The sequence below is a fragment of the Phocoena sinus genome, chromosome 16, assembly GCF_008692025.1.
Source record: "Phocoena sinus isolate mPhoSin1 chromosome 16, mPhoSin1.pri, whole genome shotgun sequence".
Classification (NCBI taxonomy): Eukaryota; Metazoa; Chordata; class Mammalia; order Artiodactyla; family Phocoenidae; genus Phocoena; species Phocoena sinus.
In genome coordinates, this window is record NC_045778.1 from 5,614,225 (window position 1) to 5,628,419 (window position 14,195).

At 51.0% G+C, this 14,195-nt stretch overlaps 1 protein-coding gene across 2 annotated transcripts in view; it reads left to right on the plus strand.

Moving 5' to 3' along the window:
• The window catches only part of SLC35F3 (solute carrier family 35 member F3), a 303,882-nt gene that overhangs the window by 288,040 nt on the left and 1,647 nt on the right, over window positions 1-14,195 (plus strand). For both annotated transcript variants that reach the window (XM_032608598.1, XM_032608599.1), the window contains 4 exons: window positions 1,028-1,247; window positions 7,872-7,997; window positions 10,061-10,253; window positions 11,235-11,324. In XM_032608598.1, the coding sequence (XP_032464489.1) occupies window positions 1,028-1,247; window positions 7,872-7,997; window positions 10,061-10,253; window positions 11,235-11,324 (629 nt within the window). The remainder of the gene's footprint in view (window positions 1-1,027; window positions 1,248-7,871; window positions 7,998-10,060; window positions 10,254-11,234; window positions 11,325-14,195) is intronic.

The window sequence follows — 14,195 nt, forward strand, 5'->3', positions numbered from 1 at the left end:
GGAGCTACTCTTCATTGCGGTGCGCGGGCTTCTCACCGTGGTGGCTTCTCTTGTTGCGGAGCACGGGCTCTAGGCGCGCGGGCTTCAGTAGTTGTGGCACGCGGGCTCAGTAGTTGTGGCTCGCGGGCTCTAGAGCACGGGCTCAGTAGTTGTGGCGCACATGCTTAGTTGCTCCGCGGCATGTGGGATCTTCCCGGACCAGGGCTCGAACCCGCGTCCCCTGCATTGGCAGGCGGATTCTTAACCACTGCACCACCAGGGAAGCCTGGCTTTCTTTTTCTCAAGCAGCTTTTCAGATATCAATGATCCTTCCCCTAGAATCTGGAATGATGGCATTGGAAAACTTTCTTCCACAGGCATTTCCTCACCTCTTCCTCTCTTAAGATGCTGAGCTGTTGGACCTGTTCATTCCTCCTGTGCTAACCTCTCAGATGGCGTGGGGACAGGCCCTCGCACTTGGTGAAATGACAAACTCTAGAAAGGGCCTCGTGGAGAAAATGTATAGACGGTTAACACCATTGATATCATAGCCAAACTATATTCGATGTGCCCAGGGAATGACTGCCATGGCCGGATCACAGACAATTTCACCTGGGGGCAAATTTGTTAAAAATACGTTTCAGTGAATTCTCTTCAATATCCAGCCCCCTGAGAAGAAAAGGTCTAGAGATGTCCTTGTCTTACTAGCCAAGTGGCGGAATCCCTTAGGCAGTCACCGTGGAATTGGGGCTTCTTCAGATCAGATGGTCCCAGCATTACCTTCTGCCGGCACCACCCATTCCAAAGCCAACATGGACAGAGGAGTAATCCACGACAGCACATCCTTGTGCGACACTTTCCTCAATGGACTGAAGCATAGATTGAAGGGCTTTGATAGAAAGATGTTGCTAAAACATAATAATAAACAAAAGGACCCCACCCCGTCCTGCATCTGCTAAAAATAAATAAATAAACTGGGTAGAGGGGGAAAAAATGGTCTGTCTCAACCCGAGAATATAATAACACTGACTCTCTTTCCTTGTTTTAGGGAATGCTGTCGATTTTTTGGAGACAATGGCTTGACTTTGAAGGTGTTTTTTACCAAGGCAGCACCCTTTGGTGTTCTTTGGACACTCACAAACTACCTGTACTTACATGCAATAAAGAAAATAAACACTACGGACGTGTCCGTATTGTTCTGCTGCAACAAAGCTTTTGTGTTTTTGCTCTCGTGGATCGTTCTCAGGGACAGGTTCATGGGAGTGAGGGTAAGTTCCTTATTCTCTGTCTTCCTCCCTCACTCAGTCATGCCAACCAAAACCTGCCCATCGGCTTGCTTAGCCCCCTGTGCTGGGCCGTTAAGCATAAGCTGCTATAGCCACTTTCCTTCTCATTTGCAGTGGAAAGGGAGCCCGGCTCTCGGGGTGCCTTGCCAACCTTCTTGCTTGCGAACCATTCTAGACAAGCGTTCATTAAAGCACCTTTCATTTCAAGCATTTCAACAAGCATTCCCTAAAGTGTGTGCTGCTCGGGGACCCCCTCTGGGAGGAGTGATGTGCTCACCCCGCCTTTCAGGGGTCCTGCGGCCTGGAGCCCTCTGCTAACACTGCCACTGTCTGCTTAGGAGGTATCTGAAAGCCAGAGGTCCTTCTGCATCCACACGGACGTGCAGTCTTGGAGGCCCTTTGTCTGGACCGTGGGTTCAATGCCCAAGTGGGCCGGACACGCTTATGCTAAGTCCAAACTTTGGAGGGACAGTTTCACTCCCTTCAACCCCAGAGCAAGGGAGAATGAAATGATACCCCTGAATCACCTCTGGTCGTTACATCTGAGACTGCGTAAATTCCCTTAAAATCGAGCCAGATTTAGCTAGTCACATTTCAGAACAGTTGTGTGAAATATGACAAGTGCGCTATCAAACAGGAGCCGAAATATAGATAAAAGGAACAGGTGATATTTAGCCTTGACAGAATCCTGCCGGCTTCTGCTTGTCTCCCTCTGCTGGCCAGGACCTGCCACTGCACCACCATCACCTTGTCACAAACAAGGACAGAAAGGATTCGACCAGGCAGCTGGTAGTCCTGTAGTCAGAGCGCCTCGCTTACTCCTTCCTGCACCCTCAGGCCGTGTAGGAAGCCCACGAAGCTCAGAGTCCTTTTGAAGGGCAGTCCCTTTAGAGCAGCGGTCCCCAACCTTTTGGGCACCGGGGTCGGGTTTCGTGGAAGACAGTTTTTCCAGGGACGGGGGTGGGGAGGTGGACGGTGGGAATGGTCAGACGGTAATGGGAGCGATGGGAGCGGCTGTAAACACAGATGAAGCTTCGCTCGCTCGCCCGTCCGCCACTCACCTCCTGCTCTGCGGCCCAGTTCCTAATGGGCCGCGGACCGGTACCGGTCCACGGCCCAGGGGCTGGGGACCTCTGCTTTAGAGTGAACCCTGCTGGGAACCCAGCAAGGGGCAGACTCCAGGCTTGTGTCCTTGGCTAATTGTCCTGGGGACAGTGGCATCACCTTCATGGTGGATTCACGCCCACCTAGTTTCTCAAACAGCAGAGGGGACGTGAGTCAACTGCTGAGTCAGATTTTTGGCTTGCAGTAGGGGGAAAATTTGTTTTGAGGCCTCGTGTTAATCTTGGAATAAGAACTCAGCTCGCTGTGCTACCACCCAGAAAAGCTTTGAGCCAATAGACCATCGAGTACACCTCCACTAGAAATGAGGTACGGCCAGAGGCAATCGGTCCAATCGCCTGGACGCTAAAGATTCGGATGTCCTAGGACCCACTGCGGCTTTATTTTGAGGCCAAAAGCCAGGGGGATGCGTGGAGCATTTGGAGGCGTGATTCTGATGTCCAAAACAAATTCCGGATGAGATTGTTACTGTGAAGAGAGGCTTCAAGGTTCATCCTGCATCTAAGCAGAAGAAAACAGAAAGTTTTTGAGGTTAAAAGAAGGAGGTGTGAAAACACTGAAACCCACTTGGACTCACAGAGAACAGAGTGGCACACCCAGATCTTCTCTTCGTTGCTATTCATGGGTAAAGAGGATTTCCGCTAACATCCCTGAGCTGTGATTCAGTCCTGCCATCCTGGACGCCTGCCCAGCTTGGGCTGTGCCGACCCCTGTAGACTGAACAGATTTTCGTGTTGAAGCCTTTGGCACGAGGCCAGCACTGAAATGAAGATCCAGGAGCCGGTGTCGGTGATGGAACTTCGTAACCTGTAAAGCACCACGCAGTTGTGAGTCTCTCTAATAATCATCACCCCTCTTAGAAGTACGTGACCTGTCCTCTAAGGTCATCCCACGCCGAGATTTTACTAAGAGAGCTAGTAAAATCTGTAAGATGTCGGCAGCTGGCCGGTGTGACTGAAAGGCCCCCCTTGAGAAACAGATGGAGATTTGAGCCCAGGATGAGACCTAACCAGTACACAGGTTCTCTGAGACTGCCCTCGGAATGCTGGGTTAGCTGGCGTCTTCTACTGGGTCATTGCCAGAGATTGAAGGCAACTGACACTCTTTTCCATCCTGGAGGGCTGAGCAGACTGGCCTGAGCGTCACACAGATGTAGAGGACAGATGTTTGTGGAACAGGTGACGTAGAGGGCCTGAGTTATTAAGGCAGTGACTCAAATCACAAGGGCTGTGGTTCCTAGAAAACATCAACAGGGCCGAGTCATGCAGACAGACCAGAGAGAAGAAAATGTTTATCTTCGAATGCTGGGGAGATCGTAGCCACATGTGGCATCAGTGATGAGTGTATGAGAGGAGCCCACGTTGGCCCCCATATCACCCCTTGACTGTGTACTCAGATGTGCGTTTCACGTGTCTTCCAGGCTTGGGGTCATAATGGGTCCTCTAACCTAGAGTCGAGCGATGAGGGTTTGGGTCCACTCTCATGAGCTGTTGGACCTTGAGCTAGTTACTTAACATCTCTGAGCGTTAATTACCCGACGTTAAAATAGAATGTTAGTACTCAGAGAACAGTTGTAAGAATAAAATAAGGTATGCGTGCCCGACACGTGAAACCCGATAAATGTCATCTTTCCTCAGCGTTGTTATTCTTCTTATTCCTTCTCAATAAGAGGCGTTTGACGGACCTGTCCAGTCTTTGGCCGACAGTGTCAGAGGCTGGCAACTGTTTAGGGAGGCGGTTTGGTGTAGCAGAAGCAGCAGGAGAATGAGAGCGAGTAGAATTCTGGGGGCAGGAGGTACGGCCCCTCCCAGGCCAAAGTCCGCCCGGCTGTGGCCCGCAGCTGGATGAAGGAGCGGTTGACCAGCTGCACTGCCTGCAGCCCGCATCTCAGAGGAGGTGGCAGATGGGACCCTCAGCTCTTCAAAATCACCCACTGCAGCTAGAGCGTTCACACCAGGAGGACTGGAGGAGGAGCAAGGAGACAAGCTGAGGGGTCATCTGGGCGGCATCCAACCACCGCAGCTCGGTCCTGGGGAGCCTGGACTTCTTCCAAGAGCAGTTCCCATCTCAGTAAGGTCCCAGCTGATGTCTTCCATAGTGACACGCTGGCGGCCTCTCCCACGGGGCCATCCCTGAACGGTAACCCCAGCTACTGATCCCGACTCCGACTTCTGTTTGGGCGGCTGTCCCCTTCCACCTGAGCACAGCCTGGGGGAGGGCACAGGGCACACAGAGCGTAGGGGAACCCGGGGCGGGGGATTCCCGGCTCAGACCCCTTCCCAGCCTCCGACACGAGAGGGGTGAACTAGAGCATCTGGAAATTCCTCCGGACTCTCTTGGAGTCGATGAGGGCAGCACAGCGGTCGGGAGGGGAAATGTTAAGGGGAGGTAAATTTAAAAATTAGCCTGTCCTCTCCCTTTTTTAAACTGCCCCAGACTGTGCAGATCTGAAATGCATTGCAGACGGGGCTCTGTCTGGCAGAGAACGTGCAGCCCGTCACATCTTTAGCAGGAGTGAGAAGTGGCGCTGGTCTGAGAGGCGGGCAGACTCCACTGAGGGCTACACCTTACCTCTCGGCCTGACATCTGATGGGGAACACTGTGCCATGGGGGAGACGGGGGCATCGGTGGGTTGCTGGGGCCCTGAATCCAGAGCCCTGGGGGCCGGGCAGGTTATAACCACACGGGCAAGGCCCCCATTAAGAGGTTAAACGGCAGCATGCTGGCCTCAGCGTCCCCCATGCCCATGTTTCTTCCTCTTCCCCGGGAAGATTTTCCCCAGCCGAAGTAGAGGTGGTGGCTGTCACCCCTGTTGGTCTCAGGCCACTGTCACCCATCTGTGTGGATCCCCAAGTTCTTGTTCAGTGGGATACATTGGGGTTGGGGGCAACAGGAAAGTGTGAGAAAGGAGGGGTGGGGGGAAGGAGGGAAATTCACTTGATTCCATCCTGAGACTCGCCGTTCTCCCCCAGGGAGGCCCGGATCTAGAAGGTGAGGACCACGTGAAACCACAGGACACGCAGGACCGGCCTTCCCGGAGAGTTCATCTGAGTGCAGGAAACAGGCAGGGAACATTTCCAAATGTAAACCAAGAAACCAGACATGTTAGGGTGAAAATGTACTCTGCACTTATTTTTTAAAGAGATCTGGTATCTGTCTTCAAGGGAATGGCAGGTTTGGGGGAAGGACGCTCAGTCTCTGCCCCCCAGAGCTGCAGGGTATGTTTCAACTCTGCTCTGCTATTAGGGGTGTGGGACGCGAGGTGAGCGCCAGCTTCCCCTCCAGCATGGCGGTCAGGGCCTCAGGCTCCGGGTCGGGGGTTCCAGGGGAACTCTTGATGCCCAGAGAGTGAGCCCTGTAATTGGGTGGGTCAAGCCTGTGACGTGTGGCGGGGACCCCCAAGAGGGGAAGCCCTGGAGGCGTGAACGGGGAGATCACTGTCCCCGGTGCCACCTGTCGGAATGAACCTACCGGCCTGGACTGGGCAAATGTTGGCCAGGAAGCCGGTGGCCACCCACGCTCTCTATTTCTTGCCTCTTCCCTCAGCTCTTCTGTACAGCACAGCTCAGGCGGAAGCTTTTAGCTGTTTGTCATTTAATCAATAGAGAAAAGAGAGTGAGGAGATCCAAAATCTGCCTTGTAAATCTTCAGGAAAAAATAACCCTTGTTCTCCTTCATCCCCTCAAACTTCATCTTTATGTTTGGAAAGACTCAAGTACCTTTGGAGATGCGCCACATCGTCTGAAATGTAGCTGTATCCTTCCCTCTCTCTCTCTCCTTCCCTTCTTTTTCTAATTAGTTCCCTCTCTCTGTTTACCTGGCTGCCAGCTGGCAGCTGCCAGATGTATCCAGCTGCTGGATACATCATCTTTGCACCGTGCGTGTCCTCTGGAGCAGAACCCACACCCCTTGCCCTGCCTGCTTTTTCATTAGCCCCTTGTTCTCCTGGAGGGGAAAAAAGGTCACTTACTGTCTTGTGCCTCTGTTTCTTTCTCTTAATGAAGAGTTGTACACAGTACGTGTAGCATTTGAATATAAAATGTGTGCATTATGTGATAATGAGAGATAAAGGTGAATCACTAAACCAGAAGGAGCAAGTAGACAGAGCAGGGATGGCACTTCTCTAGGAAATGATGATCTCCTGTTCTCTCAAGGGCCTCTGTGTGTGGGTGTATGTGTCTTTATATGAAAATACTGCATGAGGAATGCACAACTCGAGCTGCTGGGACCCAAGCACTTTACCGCTCACTAACCTAAACACTGCATGCTTCAACCATGCAGGAAACCTCTCTTTAGATCTCAGAGTAGAATTGGCAGTGGCTTATTATGTGAATCCTACTTTCTGTGTTTATATATACACTGACTTTGCAATTAGACCTGAAATGTGTGTCCCTGCTCTGCCACACAGCAGCTCTGTGACTTTGGGCAAGTTGCTGAACCTCTCTGAGCCTAAGTGTCCATGCCTATAAAATGAAATGAATGATAATGTCTACCTAGTTTGAGGATTAAATGAGAAGATACACAGAAGACATGTATCCCGTGACCACTCAGTAAATGTCAGCTACTCGATATTGCTACAGAGAGCGGAGGGAATTTTGAGCAAATCCGTAAGAGAGAGAAACTCCCAGTAGATCCAGCGGTCAGAACTTGTGCTGCGCTCGTTTGTCCTGCCCTCCCCGGGTTCTGCCTACAGCGGCCCCTTAGCACCTGCCACCCAGCAACGTCTCTGCAGCTCCACGATCACCTCTGATTAGAACTTACGCTTTTTCTGGGTGCTAATGCATTTCTCCTTTGCGAAGTGTTATCCCAAGTCAGTGGATCTCCTGTGCGCTCTGACAGTTTGACTTTGCACAGCAGGAATGTGTATGTGTCCCTGGAGCGTCCACTCCACCTGAGAAGAGGTTGGAGGGGGTGGGCCGTGGAGGTCAGGCCCTGCAGTAGCCAGGGTTAGGACACTGTATCCCTGATTGGCCCGTGACACATGCTCCCTCAGAAGGTCCTACTGCTGGCATGTAAAATGGGGCCAAGGCCTGTGGTCGTCACTGTGCCTTCTCTGTTGAGACATGAGATACATAAAAGCGGGACCCTATGAGGTGCTTACGGAAGGTTGCGAGGGAACTAAGAGGTGGTCACCACCAGGCCTCGTCACGACCAAATGGCCTGTCGTTGGGATTATGACCGCCTTCTCTCGGGTGCCCGGGAATCCCGCGGCTGCCCCCCTCCCACGTGATGCCGAGCCACGGTGCCACTCCTTGCTGCCAGCCGTTCCCAGTTCCTGGGTCATGCCGGGCTTTGCCGAGTGCCCCCTCGCAAGCAGGGGCAAATATTTAGACAGGAAAGCAGCCTTTGCCTGGTCCCCAAAGAAGGACTGAAAAGGAGCCTCCCCGCCATCGCACCCCCATGAACATGCCTACCCCTTGGCACTTAGGGGGCCCCTCCGATTCCCCACCGCTGCCCTGACCACCGTGTCTTCCTTCCATCCAGATCGTGGCCGCCATCCTCGCCATCGCTGGGATCGTGATGATGACCTACGCGGATGGCTTCCACAGCCACTCTGTCATCGGCATAGCCCTGGTGGTGGGCTCGGCATCCGTGTCCGCACTCTACAAGGTAGACGCGGGGAGCAGGCTCTCTGGGCCCTCCTGGGAGGGAAGGGCAGGCCTCGGCGTGGCCAGCCTGTTGCTTTGGGGGAGGCTGGGCTTGAAGGTGAGCTGTTGTTTTCCAGGGGCACCGGGCACACGAAGCCTCGTGGTGATGAGACACACAGCAGCTCTTAGCCCTGGCTTTCCAGACCTTTCCATCAATGGCTGTACATTTGCAGCATTTGGGATAAAACGGGCGGAACCATGGACTGGCTGAGTCCGATTGGTGACTTTCTTGTTTGGCAAGGACTGGAGAAGGATCCGGGGCCCTAACTGGCTGGCTCAGTGTTTGGTCAGATACTTTCCTACCAGATTGGAAATGAACATTTGAATATCTGGTACAGCATTGAAATCTTTTATCACATGGTTTTTGAGCTCACCAGTATTCAACATGAATCCGTATGCATTTCAAGCGTTGCCCGTAGACTGAACGAATAAAAGCACAGCTACTATCATATGGGGAATTATAAAATATTTTTGACAAAATGTTGGGAACTGTTGGGAGGCGTGGCCAACTGCAAGTCTCTAGAGAACAATTTTTATCCCCACACTCGAGCCTCACTCTCTCCCCTGCTCCATTCTGCCTCTCAGCCACTCTCTCCCCTCACCTGCCCTTCTCTTTGGATCCAAAGTCAAGAATGCAAATATTTTGTGGTCTCCAGGGTTGGGAAACTGAACTGGAGGATTCGGTGAGAAATGAGATTTTAGCTTCGAAACTTATTGGCCCTTTGTGGATCCAGACGGTTGGGCAGAGAACGTAAAGGATTGTAGAAAGTTCTAAGAAAAGGAGCTTTTTTCCGGCACTGGGAGGAAGACACTTTTGGAAAGTGAAACATCTGTACCATCTTACCTTTCGTCAGCTCCCTGGCCTCACTGCCCCACCACACACGGGCCATCTTCCCCCTCTGGGACACATCTCACTTAGAGGATGTGATAGTCTAGCCCCATTCTGGGACTCCAGAGCCATGGTCCAAAATGCAGAAAATATTGAGAGGTCACACTCCGCTCTCTTCTAACGGGAAGCCGAGAGCAGGTAGAAACGCGATCCACGATGAACACAGATATTCTGACTTAGACTTACATTTCCATCTCCTACACTGCCTGATCTTTACACAGAGAGGCCGGTAGGTGGAAGGGTGAAAGCAATTGACTGTATTTCCCTTTCCGTGCTTCCTGCCCAGAAATGCCCAGAGATTCCTGAGAGAGATGTGAAATGGCTGGAAGAGGAAGAAGGAGGAAAGTAGGAAGGACAGCAAGGCAGAGACTGAAATTGGACCATCAGGTCCGTAACTGTGGACGGTTCAGTAAACATGGGGGCCGGACGGTGGCCTCTGGGAGCTCAGCTTCCCGGCTTCTCCAGTCACCTTTTCCCCTCTCCTGGCTTTTCATGCATCTCAGATACGTACAAACAGGAACAGGTGCACGAAACCAAAGTCGGGTGTGTTCCGCTAAAACCCATGCCACGTCGGCAACAGGGGTGGTGAGCTGGAGCGCAGAGCTGTGAGTGTTATAATCCCTCTCCCTTTGATTTATAGGAAATGTCTTTGCAGCCAAAGCCCTGTTGTTTGGGGGCAGTGGTCTTCAAACCGTGTTGTTCAAGGTCAGAGATTAATGTTAGGGGTCCCCGAGAGGAATGTGTAATCATGGCAGACGCTTCTAATTTAAGTGGCTTCTAATTTAAGTGGCTTCTAATTTATGTGGCTTCTAATTTATGTGGCTTCCTCGTCTTCAGTGCTCTGAAGCCGGGATGTGGTGTCGTGAATACAGCACAGAGGAATCAAGCCTAGTGTGACAACCTATGGTTTCTGAAGTTGCTCTCTGTGTACCTGGAGAGTAACTCTCCATCGTGTTGCTCCTGGGCGTAGGTAAAGCCCACCACCCTTCACGGAAGGCCGTATGAGGTAGAATTTACCTGTAACATGGCTGTCGGTCCCGTGGTCCAGCCCCAGCTTGCCAAGTGCACTCGCTTCTCCGTGGCAAGTTGGAGTCTTAGGTGAGCCATCACCCCTCCTCCTCTGCTCTCTCCGTCAGGTCCTGTTCAAGCTCCTCCTGGGCAGTGCTAAGTTTGGAGAAGCCGCCTTATTTCTGTCCATTTTGGGTGTGTTTAACATCCTCTTCATCACCTGTATTCCTGTCATCCTCTACTTTACCAAAGTGGAATACTGGAGCTCTTTCGATGACATTCCATGGGGAAACCTTTGTGGATTTTCGGTCCTCTTATTGAGTAAGTGGCGATCACGCTGTCAGAATCACCAGAAAGCAGGGACTTGACAGAGCGGCATCCGGCCAGCTCAAGGGGAGTCTTTGGAAACCCGTGTCCTGAAGGAGAAAAACGAGTCTGTTATTATCCTTAAGTTCCCCGTGCTGTTCTAGGTCATTGTGTCGCGAAAAGGAAAGCCTTTGAAATGGTGACACTGGATTCTAATTCCAGGGCTACGGTCGCTGCAGTAGTGGCCATGGTCATTTGGTGCTCTGAATAGTGAACTGGTAGCCCAGTGTGCTGCGTGTTGTCTACTAATAATAGTACATTTCTTATATAGGGCTGGTAAGAGGTTAGTAAGTTAGTGCATGCAGAGAGCTCTTAGAGCACTGCCTGATGATGTTCAGTAAATACCACCGATTATCAACATTAGTGTCGTCATCACCATTAGTTGACATAAGGCTGGTCCTAAGCAGGAAGGAAACCAAGGAGGTGCCTCATCCCTTTTCCATCAAAAACTGTACATACCACTTAAAAACGATTAGGATAATAAAATTTATGCTCTATGTATTTTACCGCAATTAAAAAAATTCAAAAAGAAAAAGAACTAAATTAAAATAAATTTAAAAATAAAAACGTACGTTCCAAAGCTCCTATTCGTAGTCATCCCAGAATCATTGCCAGCAACAGAGAAAAGCAAAGTTAGGAGGATACATAGGAGGGCCCCCAATCCTCTTTTCTAGTGCCTGCTCGCTGGTTACCTTTTCCAGATTTCTTTTCCCTTCTTCAAAGCTCAGGAAAGAGAGGAGAGCTGAGTCAGCAGGATGTTTGGCCCTGATCCCCCAGTTCTGGAGCCCTTGCAGGAACCCGGAATTCACTGAGTCAGAGTAAAGGGCAAAACACCTACGACTCCAGCCTCATCAGAGAAGCTGGGGTCCGACGGACCAGGGGAAAGTCTAGGGCCAGTCGTGAATAACACCTGTTTTTTTTAATTCTGTATTTCAGCATTCAATATTGTATTAAATTTTGGAATTGCTGTTACATATCCCACTCTGATGTCTCTTGGAATCGTCCTCAGTGTACCTGTGAATGCAGGTAAACCTATATGGCTTTCTGTATCTGCTTGTAAGCACACACACATGCAAACACACACAAACACGCATGTGCGCACACATACGTGTATTCTGGCTGTGGTATAGCAGGCATGTTTAACCTTCTCTGTAGAAAGAAAGCACTTCGGTAAAACGTTGCCGTTTGTGACACATGCAATATTTTCTCCAGGGCGGCTTGATTTTCACATGCCACACCAAGATACAGAAAGTCTAAAGCCATCTCCATTCAGACTGGCGTGGGGGGATCAGATGTATATCATGAATACTATTGATAAGTATAGACAAATATGTAGCAGAGGAAATTTTTACTTTTTGTTAAGTGGCTTTCCAGAAGAGACCGCTAGCTCAGGTTATGGAAGGCCTGAGGTAGAGGCATGTCTGCAAACTGCAAAAGCGTAAACACTGTTCCCCGAGTCCCAGAAGACAGCCCTTCCCCCAGCTGCTCAGGACCCGGCTCGCTCTTTCACTGGGGACTCGCCGACACGCTCAGCTGACCTGCCCCTCACCTCCTTCCTTTTCCTGGCTTCTTCTGCTATGAATTTCAGATTTTCCTCCCAGAACGCCCCCCACCTCACACCTGCCCTCCCTGTAGAACCTGTTTGTGAATCACTTCTCCCCAGAGCATTCACCCCCTTGGGCTCCCGCCAAAGCCATCTCCTGACCCTCCCGCTTCTGGGCCATTAGAGGATTAGGCCCCCAGGGGATGGCAACCCCTTATCCTGTTCAGTCTGGCGTTAGTAAGCCTGGAAGCACAGGCAAAGCCGCAATCAACTTCCTAAACCTCTTCCTGCTGTCCCATTTCACACGTTCTGTATATGCCTCACCCTGGCCCCAGACTCCTTGGGCCCAGCACCATCCCTGCCCAGAGGGAGGATGGCGGTCCCCACGCATCACCTCTCTGGGCCTTTGCTTGTCCCCTAAAAGTGAAGGTCGTCCCCACGTCATCACCTTGGTTGATACGAGAACCACATGAGATGACCTATGAGGCAGAACTTCCAAAGGTAGGAAAGCCCCCTGAGCTCCTGGAAAATTGGTAAAAAAAGTGGTCCAGCTTGTCAGTTTCCATACACTACAGGCTTCTGAAAAATAACGCATCAACTTACCCCCGCTGCATCTTGGTGTGTCTTTATAGTCCCACAGTGTTCTTATTTCAAGGAGGCATATTCCAGGCGGCCCTGGTATAGAAGCTACTTTGACCATATCATACAGCCGAGTGTGTGAGAGGTTAATCAGAATTCTCTTACTACTTACCTGCAACGTAAGAGGGTCCGTAACGTGTCAGGGGAAGGAATTACCTTCAGTTCTCCAGAGGAGGAGAGAAGCCGAGGAGTCGGCTGTTACCCGACTGTCACAGCAGAGCCCTTGCTGGGCTTTCTGACTTTCCCTGACGCCCTCTCTAGTGCAGCTTGTATGGCTTGCTAACTGACTCTCCCCATCTGTGAATTAACAGGCCATGCTGCCAATATTAAAAATCAAACTGCTTCTGAATTAGAGTGAGATAAAAGTGGCACTTTAATTCCACAAAAGGGCTACTAACAAAGTGCCTTTTTTTTTTTTTTTTTTTTTTTGGTGGTACGCGGGCCTCTCACTGCTGTGGCCTCTCCCATTGCGGAGCACAGGCTCCGGACGCGCAGGCTCAGCGGCCATGGCTCACAGGCGCAGCCACTCCGCGGCATGTGGGATCCTCCCGGACCAGGGCACGAACCCGTGTCCCCTGCATCGGCAGGAGGACTCTCAACCACTGCGCCACCAGGGAAGCCCACAAAGTGCTTTTTTTCAGGTTTAACTTTTACCTCTCTACCCACCCTCCAGACAGAGGTGAGAGTCAGGTGCAAGGGGGGATGACAGAGCAGCCCCCTCATGCGGCGGGCGAGCTGGGGGCGGGGGACAGCGGTCCAGCATGTCAGGCTTCAGAAGCGGCACATGCAAGTCAGAAAACCCTCTTTCACAAAATGCATTCAAAAAAAGCAATCTAGGGCTTCCCTGGTGGCGCAGTGGTTGAGAGTCCGCCTGCCGATGCAGGGGACACGGGTTCGTGACCAGGTCCGGGAAGATCCCACATGCCGCGGAGCGACTGGGCCCGTGAGCCCTGGCCGCTGAGCCTGCGCGTCCGGAGCCTGTGCTCCGCAACGGGAGAGGCCACAGCAGTGAGAGGCCCGCGTACCGCAAAAAAAAAGCAATCTAATTCTCCCTTGTGGAGAGGCAGGCCCTAAATTTTCTTTGTTTGATTTAGTTAGGAAAAGAGAACAAGAAAGCAAAAAAAGAAAACCAACATTTGAAACGCTTTTGATCTTTAGTTATGAAGAGAATGATGATCTAAATTTGTACGACCTGACATGAATCCTGTCCTCATTTTGTTCCCTCACCTGATGTGGGTCAGGAATGAGCTTCTTGGGCCTTTAATCAACTTTCATAATCGGTGGTGACACAGGTGGCATTAGAGCCTCACACTAATAATATCCTGGGGTGGAACAAAAGTTGGTATTTATTATCTTCAAAGAACCAGGTCAAGTTTGGTCTTCAGAACGTATATTATATATATCATGCTCTTAAATTATAAAAATAAAGTATGTCACTGTAGAAAATGTGAAAAGTGCCAAGAATATAAAGAAAGCAGTAACGTTTTAATTATCCTGCCAACCCGGAGGTGGCCACGATTAACTTTGGTGGATGTATATATTAATACACACGCACATCTCCAACTGCCCCTGGTGTTTCGTTTTGTCTCTCGCACAGATTAATGTGGGAACTAAGGTATCAGGTCAATTGGGGAAAGTGAAACACAGCGCAAGGCCTCTCAGCAGACAGGGTTTGTAAAGTTAACGGGGGATTTCTGGGAGGCAGCCTCTGCCCG